General features: G+C 39.9%; 1 protein-coding gene across 1 annotated transcript in view; it reads left to right on the top strand.

Annotated features, from left to right (window-relative positions):
- Nucleotides 1–12,871, top strand: part of MERTK (MER proto-oncogene, tyrosine kinase) — a 117,359-nt gene that overhangs the window by 66,317 nt on the left and 38,171 nt on the right. Inside the window, exon 8 of the mRNA XM_057743039.1 lies at nucleotides 11,551–11,702. Coding sequence (XP_057599022.1) covers nucleotides 11,551–11,702 — 152 coding nt within the window. The remainder of the gene's footprint in view (nucleotides 1–11,550; nucleotides 11,703–12,871) is intronic.

Raw genomic sequence — 12,871 nt, 5'->3', positions numbered from 1 at the left:
CTGTGTTTTATTTTGGGTAGTTTCTATTCCTGTGTCTTCAAATTCACTAGTCTTTTCTTATGTAGTATCTAGTCTGCTATTAATTCTATCTAGTGTGTATTTCATAACTCATGTTGTAATTTTTGTCTTTTTTTGTATCTTTCCTGTCTCTACTTGACCTTTAGACCATGTGTAATACAGTTGTAATAACTGTTTTAATGTCCTTGTCTGCTAAGTCTAATATCAGTCTTATTTCTGGAGTGGTTTTTTTTTTTTTAATTTATTATTTTTTCGGGGATACACCAAGTTCAATCATCTGTTTTTATACACATATTCCCGTATTCCCTCCCTCCTTCGACTCCCCCCCACCCTCCCTCAAGCCCCCCCCCACCCTCCCCGTCCCAATCCCCTAAGGCATCTTCCATCCTCGAGTTGAACTCCCTTTGTTATATTTTTTTTATTTTTTATTTTTTTATTTTATTTTTGGGGGGTACACCAGGTTCAATCATCTGTTTTTATACACATATCCCCGTATTCCCTCCCTTCCTTGACTCCCCCCCTTCGAGTCCCCCCCACCCTCCCTGCCCCAGTACTCTAAGGCATCTTCCATCCTCGAGTTGGACTCCCTTTGTTATATGTCAACTTCCCACTAACTATTTTACAGTTGGTAGTATATATATGTCTGTGCTACTCTCTCGCTTCGTCTCAGTTTCCCCTTCACCCCCCGTCCCCTCCCATACCTCGAGGTCTCCAGTCCATTCTCTGTATCTGCATCCTTGTTCTTGTCACTGAGTTCATCAGTACCATTTTTAGATTCCGTATATGTGAGTTAGCATACAATATTTGTCCTTCTCTTTCTGACTTACTTCACTATGTATGACAGATTGTAGTTCTATCCACTTCATTACATATAGCTCCATCTCATCCCTTTTTATAGCTGAGTAATATTCCATTGTATATATATGCCACATCTTCTGTATCCATTCATTTGTTGATGGGCATTTAGGTTGCTTCCATGTCCTGGCTATTGTAAATAGTGCTGCAATAAACATTATGGTACAAGTTTCTTTGGGGATTATGGATTTCTTTGGGTATATGCCCAGGAGTGGGATGACTGGATCATATGGTAGTTCTATTTGTAGTTTTTTAAGGAACCTCCAAATTGTTTTCCATAGTGGCTGTACCAACTTACATTCCCACCAACAGTGCAGGAGAGTTCCCTTTTCTCCACACCCTCTCCAACATTTGTGGTTTCCAGATTTTGTGATGATGGCCATTCTGACTGGTGTGAGGTGATACCTCATTGTGGCTTTGATTTTCATTTCTCTGATGATGAGTGATGTTGAGCATCTTTCCATGTGTTTGTTGGCCATCTGTATGTCTTCTTTGGAGAAATGTCTATTTAGGTCTTCTGCCCATTTGTGGATTGGGTTATTTGCTTTTTTTGGTATTAAGCTGCATGAGCTGCTTGTATATTTTGGAGGTTAATCCTTTGTCCGTTGTTTCATAGGCAATTATTTTTTCCCATTCTGAGGGCTGCCTTTTAGTCTTGTTTATGGTTTCTTTCACTGTGCAAAAGCTTTTAAGTTTCATGAGGTCCCATTTGTTTATTCTTGATTTTATTTCCCTGATTCTAGGAGGTGGGTCCAAAAGGATCTTGCTTTGATGTATGTCATAGAGTGTTCTGCCTATGTTTTCCTCTAGGAGTTTTCTAGTGTCTGGCCTTACATGTAGGTCTTTAATCCATTTGGAGTTTATTTTTGTGTATGGTGTTAGGAAGTGTTCTAATTTCATTCTTTTACATGTTGCTGTCCAGTTTTCCCAGCACCACTTATTGAAGAGGCTGTCTTTTTTCCATTGTATACTCGTGCCTCCTTTGTCAAAGATAAGGTGCCCATATGTGTTTGGGCTTACTTCTGAGTTCTCTATTCTATTCCATTGATCTTCCTTTCTATTTTTGTGCCAGTACCATACTGTCTTGATCACTATGGCCTTGTAGTATAGTTTGAAGTCAGGAAGCCTGATTCCACCAACTCCATTTTTCCTTCTCAAGATTGCTTTGGCTATTCGGGGTCTTTTGCGTTTCCATACAAATCGTAAGATTTCTTGCTCTAGTTCTGTGAAAAATGCCATTGGTAATTTGATTGGGATTGTATTGAATCTGTAAATTGCTTTGGGTAGTACAGACATTTTCACAATGTTGATTCTTCCAATCCAGGAACATGGTATGTCCCTCCATCTGTTTGTGTCATCTTTGATTTCTTTCATCAATGTCTTAAAGTTTTCTGCATACAGATCTTTTGCCTCCTTAGGCAGGTTATTCCTAGGTATTTTATTCTTTTGGTTGCAATGGTGAATGGGAGAGTTTCCTTAATTTCTCTTTCTGCTCTTCCGTTGTTCGTGTATAGGAATGCAAGAGATTTCTGTGCATTAATTTTGTATCCTGCTACTTTACTAAACTCATCAATTAGTGCTAGCAGTTTTCTGGTAGAGTCTTTAGGGTTTTCTATATATAATATCATGTCATCTGCAAAGAGTGACAATTTTACTTCTTCTTTTCCAATTTGGATTCCTTTGATTTCTTTTTCTTCTCTGATTGCTGTGGCTAAAACTTCCAAAACTATGTTGAATAATAGTGGTGAGAGTGGACACCCTTGTCTTGTTCCTGTTCTTAGAGGGAATTCTTCCAGTTTTTCCCCATTGAGAATGATGTTGGCTTTTGGTTTTTCATATATGGCTTTTATTATGTTGAGGTAATTTCCTTCTATGCCCATTTTCTGGAGAGCTTTTATCATAAATGGATGTTGAACTTTGTCAAAAGCTTTTTCTGCATCTATTGAAATGATCATATGGTTTTTATCCTTCAAGTTGTTGATATGATGTATCACATTGATTGATTTGCGTATATTGAAGAATCCTTGCATCCCAGGGATAAACCCCACTTGATCATGGTGTATGATTTTTTTAATGTGCTGTTGCAGTCTGTTAGCTAGTATTTTGTTGAGGATTTTTGCATCTATATTCATCAGTGATATTGGTCTGTAATTTTCTTTTTTTGTGACATCTTTGCCTGGTTTTGGTATCAGGGTGATGGTAGCCTCGTAGAATGAGTTTGGGAGTGTTCCGCCTTCTGCTATATTTTGGAAGAGTTTGAGAAGGATAGGTGTTAACTCTTCTTGAAATGCTTGATAGAATTCGCCCGTGAACCCATCTGGTCCTGGGCTTTTGTGTGTTGGGAGATTTTTAATCACTGCCTCAATTTCCGTACTTGTGATTGGTCTGTTCATGGTTTCTATTTCTTCCTGGTTCAGTCTTGGAAGATTGTATTTTTCTAAGAATGTATCCATTTTTTCCAGGTTATCCAATTGATTGGCATATAGTTGCTTGTAGTAGTTTCTCATGATCTTTTGTATTTCTGAGGTGTCCGTTGTTACTTCTCCTTTTTCATTTCTAATTCTGTTGATTTGCATCTTCTCCCTTTTTTTCTTGATGAGTCTGGCTAATGGTTTATCAATTTTGTTAATCTTCTCAAAGAACCAGCTTTTAGCTTTATTTATTTTTCTTATGGTTTCTTTCCTTTCTTTTTCATTTATTTCTGCTCCGATCTTTATGATTTCTTTCCTTCTGCTCACTTTGGGGTTTCTGTGTTCTTCTTTCTCTAGTTGTTTGAGGTGTAAGGTTAGGTTGTTTATTCGATCATTTTCTTGTTTCTTAAGGTAGGACTGTATTGCTATAAACATCCCTCTTAGAACTGCTTTTGCTGCATCCCATAGGTTTTGGGTTGTTGTGTTTTCATTGTCATTTGTTTCTAGATATTTTTTGAATTCCTCTTTGATTTCTTTAGTGATTCCTTGGTTGTTTAGGAGTGAATTGTTTAGCCTCCATGTGTTTGTATTTTTTGCAGTTTTTTTCCTGTAATTGATATCTACTCTCATGGCGTTGTGGTCTGAGAAGATGCTTGATATGATTTCAATTTTCTTGAATTTGCCGAGGTTTGATTTGTGACCCAAGATGTGATCTATCCTGGAAAATGTTCCATGTGCACTTGAGAAGAAAGTGTAGTCTGTCGTTTTTGGATGGAATGTCCTATAAATATCAATTAAGTCGAGATGGTCTAATGTGTCATTTAAAGCTTGTGTGTCTTTATTTATTTTCTGTTTGGATGATCTGTCCATTGATGTAAGTGGGGTGTTCAAGTCTCCCACTATTATTGTGTTCCTGTCGATGTCCCTTTTTATAGCTGTTAGCATTTGCCTTATGTATTGAGGTGCTCCTATATTGGGGGCATAGATATTTACCATTGTGATATGTTCTTCTTGAATGGATCCCTTGATCATTATGTAGTGTCCTTCCTTGTCTCTTTTAATAGTCTTTACTTTCAAGTCTAATTTGTCTGATATGAGTATTGCTACTCCAGCTTTCTTTTGACTTCCATTTGCATGGAATATCTTTTGCCATCCCTTTACTTTCAGTCTATATGTATCCCTTGGTCTGAAGTGGGTTTCTTGTAGGCAACATATAGAAGGGTCTTGTTTTTGTATCCATTCAGCCAGTCTGTGTCTTTTGGTTGGAGCATTTAATCCATTAACATTTAAAGTGATTATTGACATGTGTGTTCCAATTACCATTTTCTTAATTGTTTTGGGTTTGTATTTGTAGGTGTTTTCCTTTTCTTGTGTTTCCTACTTAGAGAAGTTCCTTTAGCACTTGTTGTAAGGCTGATTTGGTGGTGCTGAATTCTCTTAACTTTTGCTTGTCTGGAAAGCTTTTGATTTCTCCCTCAAATCTGAATGAGATTCTTGCTGGGTAGAGTATTCTTGGCTGTAGGTTTCTCTCTTTCAGGACTTTCAGTATATCCTGCCATTCCCTTCTGGCCTGCAGAGTTTCTGTAGAAAGGTCAGCTGTTGTCCTTATGGGTTTTCCCTTATATGTTGTTTGTTGCTTTTCTCTTGCTGCTTTTAATATTTTTTCTTTGTGTTTAATTGTTGTTAGTTTGATTAATATGTGTCTTGGTGTATTTCTCCTTGGGTTTATTCTGTATGGGACTCTCTTTGCTTCTTGGACTTGGTTAATTATTTCCTTTCCCATGTTGGGGAAGTTTTCCACTATAATCTCTTCAAATGTTTTCTCAGACCCTTTCTTGTTTTCTTCTTCTTCTGGGATGCCTATAATTCGAATGTTGGTACGCTTAATGTTATCACTGAGGTCTCTGAGACTGTCTTCTAATCTTTTTATTCTTTTTTCTTTTTCCTGCTCTGTGGCATTTATTTCCCCCATTCTATCTTCCAACTCACTTATTCGTTCTTCTGCCTCAGTCATTCTGCTGGTTAGAGCATCTAGAGTATTTTTAATTTCAGTTATTTTGTTATCCATTGCTGTTTGTTTTTCTGAGTTCTTATGAACTGTTTCTTGTACTTTCTCTATTTTGTTATTGAGATTTTGTATCATTTTTACTATCATTACTCTAAATTCTTTTTCAGGCATTTTTCCTATTTCCTCCTCCTTTATTTGGTCTTGTGGGTTTTTTTCCTGCTCCTTTGCCTGCATGGTGTTTCTTTGTTTCCTCATGGTTGTCCAAACTTTTGGGGTTGCTTGTCCTGGCGATAGAGGTGTTTATAGAAGACTGTCCAAGCCTCAGACTAATGTCCAAGTCTTGGGTTAAAGAAATATTAAGTCTAGGAAACACATACATGTATAAGACACACAATACTGAATTCGTTAGGACATAAGGCTCTAGAAAGACCTGACAGAACCCCAGTGTGCTATCAGATATTCAAAGAGAAACCCGACAGAAATTGACAACTGAAACAGAACAAATCAGAGACAAAAGCAAAGGCAAACAAACAAACAAATAACATCTTACACATACAAACATTAATCCAGGGAGATTTTGTAAACTAGGATCAAATATAGAAAAGAGCCAGAGTACCACCAGAGAGAATGGAGATTCTCAGAATGTAATTAGACCACTGTACTAAGAACTAAGATAAAGACAAATGCCTAATATTAAATACCAAGGCAGTGCGTCAACTGGAGAATAGAGCAAGGAGTCTGAGCAGACCGATAGTGTTGCTTATAAGTATATTAAGATAAAATAAACTTAAAATGGCTGGAAGAAAGGGGAACAGAAGAGCGTAATGTGGTTGGAAATATGCAAATAAAAAGAAAGGAATAGAAATGTATAAAAGATAGGGATGAAAGGAAAGTATGAGAGATATATTGTCTGTACTACCAAAAACTTAGCTAGATATAGAAGTATATAAAAAGGCAAAAAAAAAAAAAAAAAGAATAAAAAATATCATTAAAAAATTATGTTGTAAAGCTTGTAGATCCCTTAGGGCTAAGATCGTATTTAATAAAGAAAAAAAAAAAGAGAGAGAAAAAGAAAAAAAAAAATTAAAAAAATGCAGAACTGATCCCAGAATGGACCAGTTCAATAGGTATTGATACTACTATTTCTGTTTCCTTAGCGTCCCAGCTGTAAGTGTCCTTCTCCTTGCCTTGGGTTTTTCTGCATTATTCTGTGACCAGCAGAGGTTCCTTTATTGTTCGTCTGTAAGCGTCGGTGTGTGGGGAGGGAGAGGGTACAATAGTGGCTCCTTCTCCTGGGAGTGAGTGAGCAGTGGCGCACTGTTGTTTCAGTCAGGCTTGGAGGTGCCTGTTGCAGAGGGACGCTGGTGGCTCAGGCGTAAACAGAAAGTCTTAGAGTTGGGCCTCTCTCGGGGGTTTTTTTTTGTTGCTGTTTTTTTTTTTTCTTCTCTTGGCAGCCTCCCTGCTGCTGGCGTTGCAAGGGGTTTTAATCTAGCCCCGCCTGAGCGCCTGAGAGTGCTTGTTATCCCTGAGCGCCTTAGGTGGCCCGCAGGGCGTCTCTCCACTGCCTGTTGCAGAGGCGCCGAAAGAGAGAGAGAGAGAGGCTACGGCGCGCGGCTCCTCCCCCCCCCGCCGCCTGTGAGCCTGCAGCCTCCACCCGCCTTCATGGCCGGGCAGCTCTCAGGGACGGGCACTCCTCTCTGTGGACCTCCTCCCTCCTGTCCTCCCGGTCCGTCACCCCACCGGCAACAATGTTTCCCACCCTGAACCAGCTCCCCGGTTCCCACGCTCCCGCTCCCGGACCCTCCGTTCAGCCGCGGATCGACGCCTCAGTCCGGAACGCTGAGCTGCGCTGCGGACCCTCCGCATGCCTCCCACTCCCTCCCGTCTGCCACAGCCCCGCCACTTCACCCTCTTTGAGCCGCTGTAGATGCCTCCCCACCGGCCACGTCGGGCTCCCCGCGGTCCTCTCCGGTGTCCGAGGCCGTCCGCTGGTGTTCAGCTGGCTCTCTTTGGGAATTACTGCGTCCTTCCGTGCATTCCCAATGCATCTGTGGAGAGGGATGCACTCCATGTCCCTCCACTTCACCGCCATCCTTTTTCCTCCCTTTGTTATATAACAACTTCCCACTGGCTATCTATTTTACAGTTGGTAGTATATATATGTCTGTGCTACTCTCTTGCTTCGTATCAGCTTCCTCTTCACCCCCCACCCCCCCAAACCTCTAGTTCTCCAGTCCATTCTGCATCTGTGTCCTTGTTCTTGTCTTGTCACTGAGTTCATCAGTACCATTTTTAGATTCCGTATATGTGAGTTAGCATACAATATTTGTCTTTCTCTTTCTGACTTCACTCTGTATGACAGACTCTAGGTCTATCCACCTCATGACATATAGCTCCATCTCATCCCTTTTTATAGCTGAGTAATATTCCATTGTATATATATGCCACATCTTCTTTATTCTGGAGTGGTTTTGATTGATTCACTTATATTCCTATTGGGGATAGTACTTTCCAGTTTTTCTGCATATCTGGTAATCTTTGGTTGGATTCCTGACATTGTGAATTTTACCTTGTTGAGTGATAAGATATCTTTGCATTCCTGTAAATATTGAGCTTTGTTTGGGGTCACAGTTAAGCTAATGCAAAAAGATTGATCCTTTTGGATATTGCTTTTAGTATTTGTTAGGCTGGACCAGAGCAGTGCTTGGTTTAGGGTCACTAATTACCCACTATTGGGACAAAACCATTATGTGTACTCTGCCCAGTGCTCCTTGAATCATTAGATTTTCCAGGTTGATTGATGGGAACAGGCACTATTCCTGGCCCTGAGTGAGGCCCAGCCACTGTTATCTTTAATTTTTTCATGTGTTTCTTTTCCTGTCTTCCTCCAGGGTGATTCCTTTGCCTTATCCTGTGCATTTGTCTTTCTTGGTTTACTCTCTCTCATTTTCATGGAACACATTCTCAATTAGCTCTAGAGAGAGTATATAGATAGATAAAAACTTTGGGAACTTGGATGTCTGTTTATCATACTAGATTGGTAATTTTTCCTATTAGAGAATTTCAGGTTGGAAATGATTTTCCCTCAAAATTTTAAAAGTATTTCTGCACTGTTTTTTAGCTTCATGTGTCATTTGAGAGAATTCTGATACTTGAGCTTTCTAGGTGAACTCTTTTTTAGTTTTAATTTTTTTTTAATATCTTTTCTCTTTAATCATGGTGCTGTAATGAGCTGTAGTGTGGGATCTGGTTCACTCATCATCATAAGCATGCAACCTATGGTTTGGTTTTGAGACGTTTTCGTATACATTTTTTCCTTTAAAAATGTTCTATTTTTCTTTCCAGATAACTGTATTAGACATTTGTTGAAACTCTTTAATTGCTTCCTCAATTTTTTTCCCTCAAATTGGCCTCTTTTCTTTAATTTTTATTCTGTTTTTCTGTTGGATATTTACTTGATTTATCTTTTAATTCTTCTGTTGAATACTTTATTCTTATATATTGCCAATTTCAAGAATTTTATTTTTCATTGACCGTTTTCTCCAGTTTGCAGTTATAAGAACCTTTTCTTATCTTTGGGTATGTTAATTATGGGTTTCGTTTGTTTGTGTTTTAGTTTTCTCTAGTTCCCTATATTGGCTCTGCTTCCTCTGAGCGCTCTGTCCTGTGTATTGTTCTGGTCCCTGACATTCATGAAGGAGGCCTCCCCAGCCTCTGCTGAGCTTCCACTGTCTCTCCTACTGAAGAGTGAAGAACCAGTGATTGATGGAAAGCTCTGTGAGCATGGGTGGGGCTTGTAGGTTTCACTGTCAGGTGATTGGGCAGTGACCTAAGTGTGTTGGTTTGGATACCCTCAAGTGTCAATATTGGCTTTCTTTCCCCTGGAGCCACTAATTTCCTCTAGAATTGAGTCTCCTGTCCTCTGCCTCAGAAATATGAACATGGCTGCTGATGTTCTAGGAGCAGATGGGGAGGGAGGAAGATGGAGGTAGAGTCCCCCTCATTCAGTGTAAAAACTTCCACTTATTTCCCCAGTTTTCAGCCCCTCACCATGCCTGCATTCTGCTGGTGCCCCAAGTCTAGCGGCTTCTCAATTCAGAGAATAAAGCATCCTATCTCCTGTGGGAATTTGAGGGGTACCTGCCAGGTATATGGGGGAATAAGTTAGAAGGATCTCAAGGGCTACTTGCTGATCAGACTTTCAATCTTCCAGTTTTAGTCCCCACTCTAGTAGCTGGGCCCTCCACTTCTGAGCCTCTCTGTGGTTCTTTGGGGAGAATCAGCTTTCTGAGTTAATTATACCTTCTCACTCTCCTTTTCAGCTTTCATATATATGTTGGCATTTCTCTTCCACTGTTGACTCCTCTATACCCTGTGAGTTTATACTGTTTTACATTCCCTATTGTCATCATAGAGGGGGTTTTAGGAGGGCGTAGACATAAAGACATGTCAAGTCATCTTTGTTTCCACATAAATTCCAGTGTGTGACTCGTTTCATAGGTATAGCTTTAGCTATACCTTTCCTAAGCTGAAATTTGCTCTAGCTACATTATTACTGCTCCCGGAATTAGCAGAGACAGAGAGGTTATAGTGCCTTTTGTTTCCCTTTCAGATATATCAAAAATACACAGTTTAATCTCCCCTAAATACAAATACAGCAGCAGTTTGATGTATTTTTTTGCAACTGTTTTTACTCTCCCTATATGTAAAATACTTATTTTTTAATTTCTAAAATGGATCATTGATACATACTTTTTTGCAATTTTATTTCCCCCTCCCTCATTAGATGTTTTTTTCATATCAATTTATATGGTCTCGCAAATTCTTTTCAGTGTAAGGTAGTGAGTATTCCATTGGAAAATTATCAGAATTTATTATATCATAATTATTGACTGAACATTACACTTACTCCTTTCTGTCACTATTATGCTTCAATGAATATAACACTACCTACAGGAGAATTTTTCTAGATTAAATTCATGGAAATAAGATGTTTGGTCAAGAGGCATATTTTTTTGTTTTAATAGCTACAGTCAAGTTTCTCCCTCCCAAAAAAGAATGTAGTTGTGACCTTGACTTGTTTCCCAAATTATTTTGTACATATTACTATACCTACATACATATTTTTAAGTGCTTTAACTTTTTTATCCTTGTATCCTTGTGAGACATAACAGACATTTAGATATAAAGTGGTATGTGGCCTGTGTAGAACTTACTATAAGCCAGAAAGTGAAAACCAAATTCTAAGTTCTGCACTTTGACACCTAACCCATTAAATAATATTTGACCCTCTGATCTTCATTTATGATATGTTTTACACACGCGCGCACACACACACACACACAAATTTATTCACTGATTAGCTCTGTTCAGATCATTAATAACCTGCCTCTGGGTTTTAAATGTGGCTTCCTTCTGAGCTCAGCAGTGTTCCCTGCCTGGTACAACTCAAATGAGACAGAACTGATCCCCAGCCGGCCTTCTTGACCTTCTGCCCCACAGGTGTCTGCTGGAGAATCCTCTTGGAGTTGTGTGTGCTTTGCTTCCCCAGGAGAAATCCATGAGCTCTACCCATCTCCTTCTCTGCCTTCCTCTTCTCTGTTGTTTTAGTCTGGAAAGGGCTTACTTTTTCTTTTTTTATTGACATATAGTTGATTTACAATGTTGTGTCAGTTGCAGGTGTACTGCAACGTGATTCAGATATAGCTATAGATATAGGTATAGGTATAGATATAGATATATCCTTGTTCACATTCTTTTCTATTAGAGTTTATTTCAAGATACTGAATATAGTTCCCTGTGCTATACAGTAGGTCCTTGTTGTTTACCTATTTTATATGTATTAATGCATATCTGTTAATCTCAACTTCTTATTTATCCTCCCCCCTCCCTTCACCTTTGGTAACCGTAAGTTTGTTTTCTATGTCTGTGAGTTTGTTTCTGTTTTATAAATAAGTTCATTTGTACCATTTTTTAAGATTCCACATATAAGTGATGTCATATTATATTTGTCTTTCTCTGTCTGACTTGCTTCACTTCATATGGACATCTTTAGGTCCATAGAGCTTACTTTTTTAAACTCGTATGATATCTCAATGGTCCTCAATTGAAAAGAAGGTGAAAATCCGCTATTACTCTCAGTCTCATTTGAATGCTTTTCATATGAAATTCAAAAACCAAATGTACAAAAACCAAGAAGCATATGACTATGTGCCTTTCTTCGTAGTCCCTCATCCTTCTCCCCTTTTTCTTTTGTAGCCCCGTCAGTAGCACCTCTGAATGTCACCATGTTTCTCAATGAGTCTAGCAACAAGGTGAATGTCAGATGGATCAAGCCTCCAATTAAGCAGCAAGAGGGGGAGCTGGTGGGCTACCGGATCTCTCACATGTGGCAGAATGCAGAGATGTCTGTAAGTCTGAACTTTAACAGTCTGCTTGGCTTTGCTGATTTGATACTGCTTTAAGAGCTTTCCTTTCGTCGTGAAAAGGCCTGATATTACTGGGTTGGGCCAGGCATCTTTCAATGGGAGATAAACAATATAGTAAAAATTAGAAGTGCGTGAAAAGTTACAAAATGCCAGGAACTCTTTGGGGCTTTCCTCACTCACTGTTCATCCATTCATTTATTTCATCAGTCTACGTGAATAGAACTCATCCTCTGTTATCGCCTGATTCTTGCCTTCAGGGAACTTAAGACTCTGAGGAAGACAATATGAACTACTCGGAGGGGTTTCTGGGCTTAGCAGTCCTGCAATTCATAACCTCTTGGAAATTCCAGAAGATGCTTTTCTGAAAAAGATTGTCAGGAAAGAATCCCAGGCTTATAGCGGATGGCAAGAGTAACTAGACTCCAAAGAGGGGGTTAAGCAAACTAGCAGGTGGCTTGGCACAGCCCTGTAGGATGTACTGTAGAGCACAGCTTTGTTGGACGTGACTCCAGTTAAGCCCCGAGGACCATCTGATTTTGATGGCCGTGAGTGCTAAAGATGGTGGGGACAGCCATGATGGGAACATCTGACCCAAGACAGAAGTGGTGAGGGGGACAGCCGACTGTGGTTGGGTGTGCACTTCCCAGGCAGGCCCCCTTCTCACTTGGGAAAGGAAGAGGGTTGAGGTGACACTGAGTTCTCATGACACAGAGTATCCGTAGAAGAGCAGATGCATTGGCTTCATCCTCAGGACTGTCTCTTTTTTTTTTTTTTTTGGCTGCGTTGGGTCTTCATTGCTACACCCGGGCTTTCTCTAGTTGTGGCGAGCTGGGGCTACTCTTCATTGAGGTGTGCTGGCTTCTCATTGTGGTGATTTCTCTTGTTGCAGAGCATGGGCTCTAGGTGTTCGGGCTTCAGTAGTTGCAGCACATGGGCTCAGTAGTTGTGGCACTCAGGCTTAGTTGCTCCGAGGCATGTGGGATCTTCCCAGACCAGGGCTCAAACTTGTGTCCATTGCATTGGCAGGCAGATTCTTAACCACTGCGCCACCAGGAAAGTCCCAGGACTGTCTCTTCTTTACTGCCATCATGAAAAGCATGCTTCTTTTGTGTTGTCACCGTCCTGATTGGTCTAATACCCCTGGCGATAGG

Source organism: Hippopotamus amphibius, chromosome 7 (assembly GCF_030028045.1).
Source record: "Hippopotamus amphibius kiboko isolate mHipAmp2 chromosome 7, mHipAmp2.hap2, whole genome shotgun sequence".
Classification (NCBI taxonomy): Eukaryota; Metazoa; Chordata; class Mammalia; order Artiodactyla; family Hippopotamidae; genus Hippopotamus; species Hippopotamus amphibius.
Note: the sequence above shows the minus strand (reverse complement) of the source record. Positions and strands in the feature narration are given on the sequence as shown.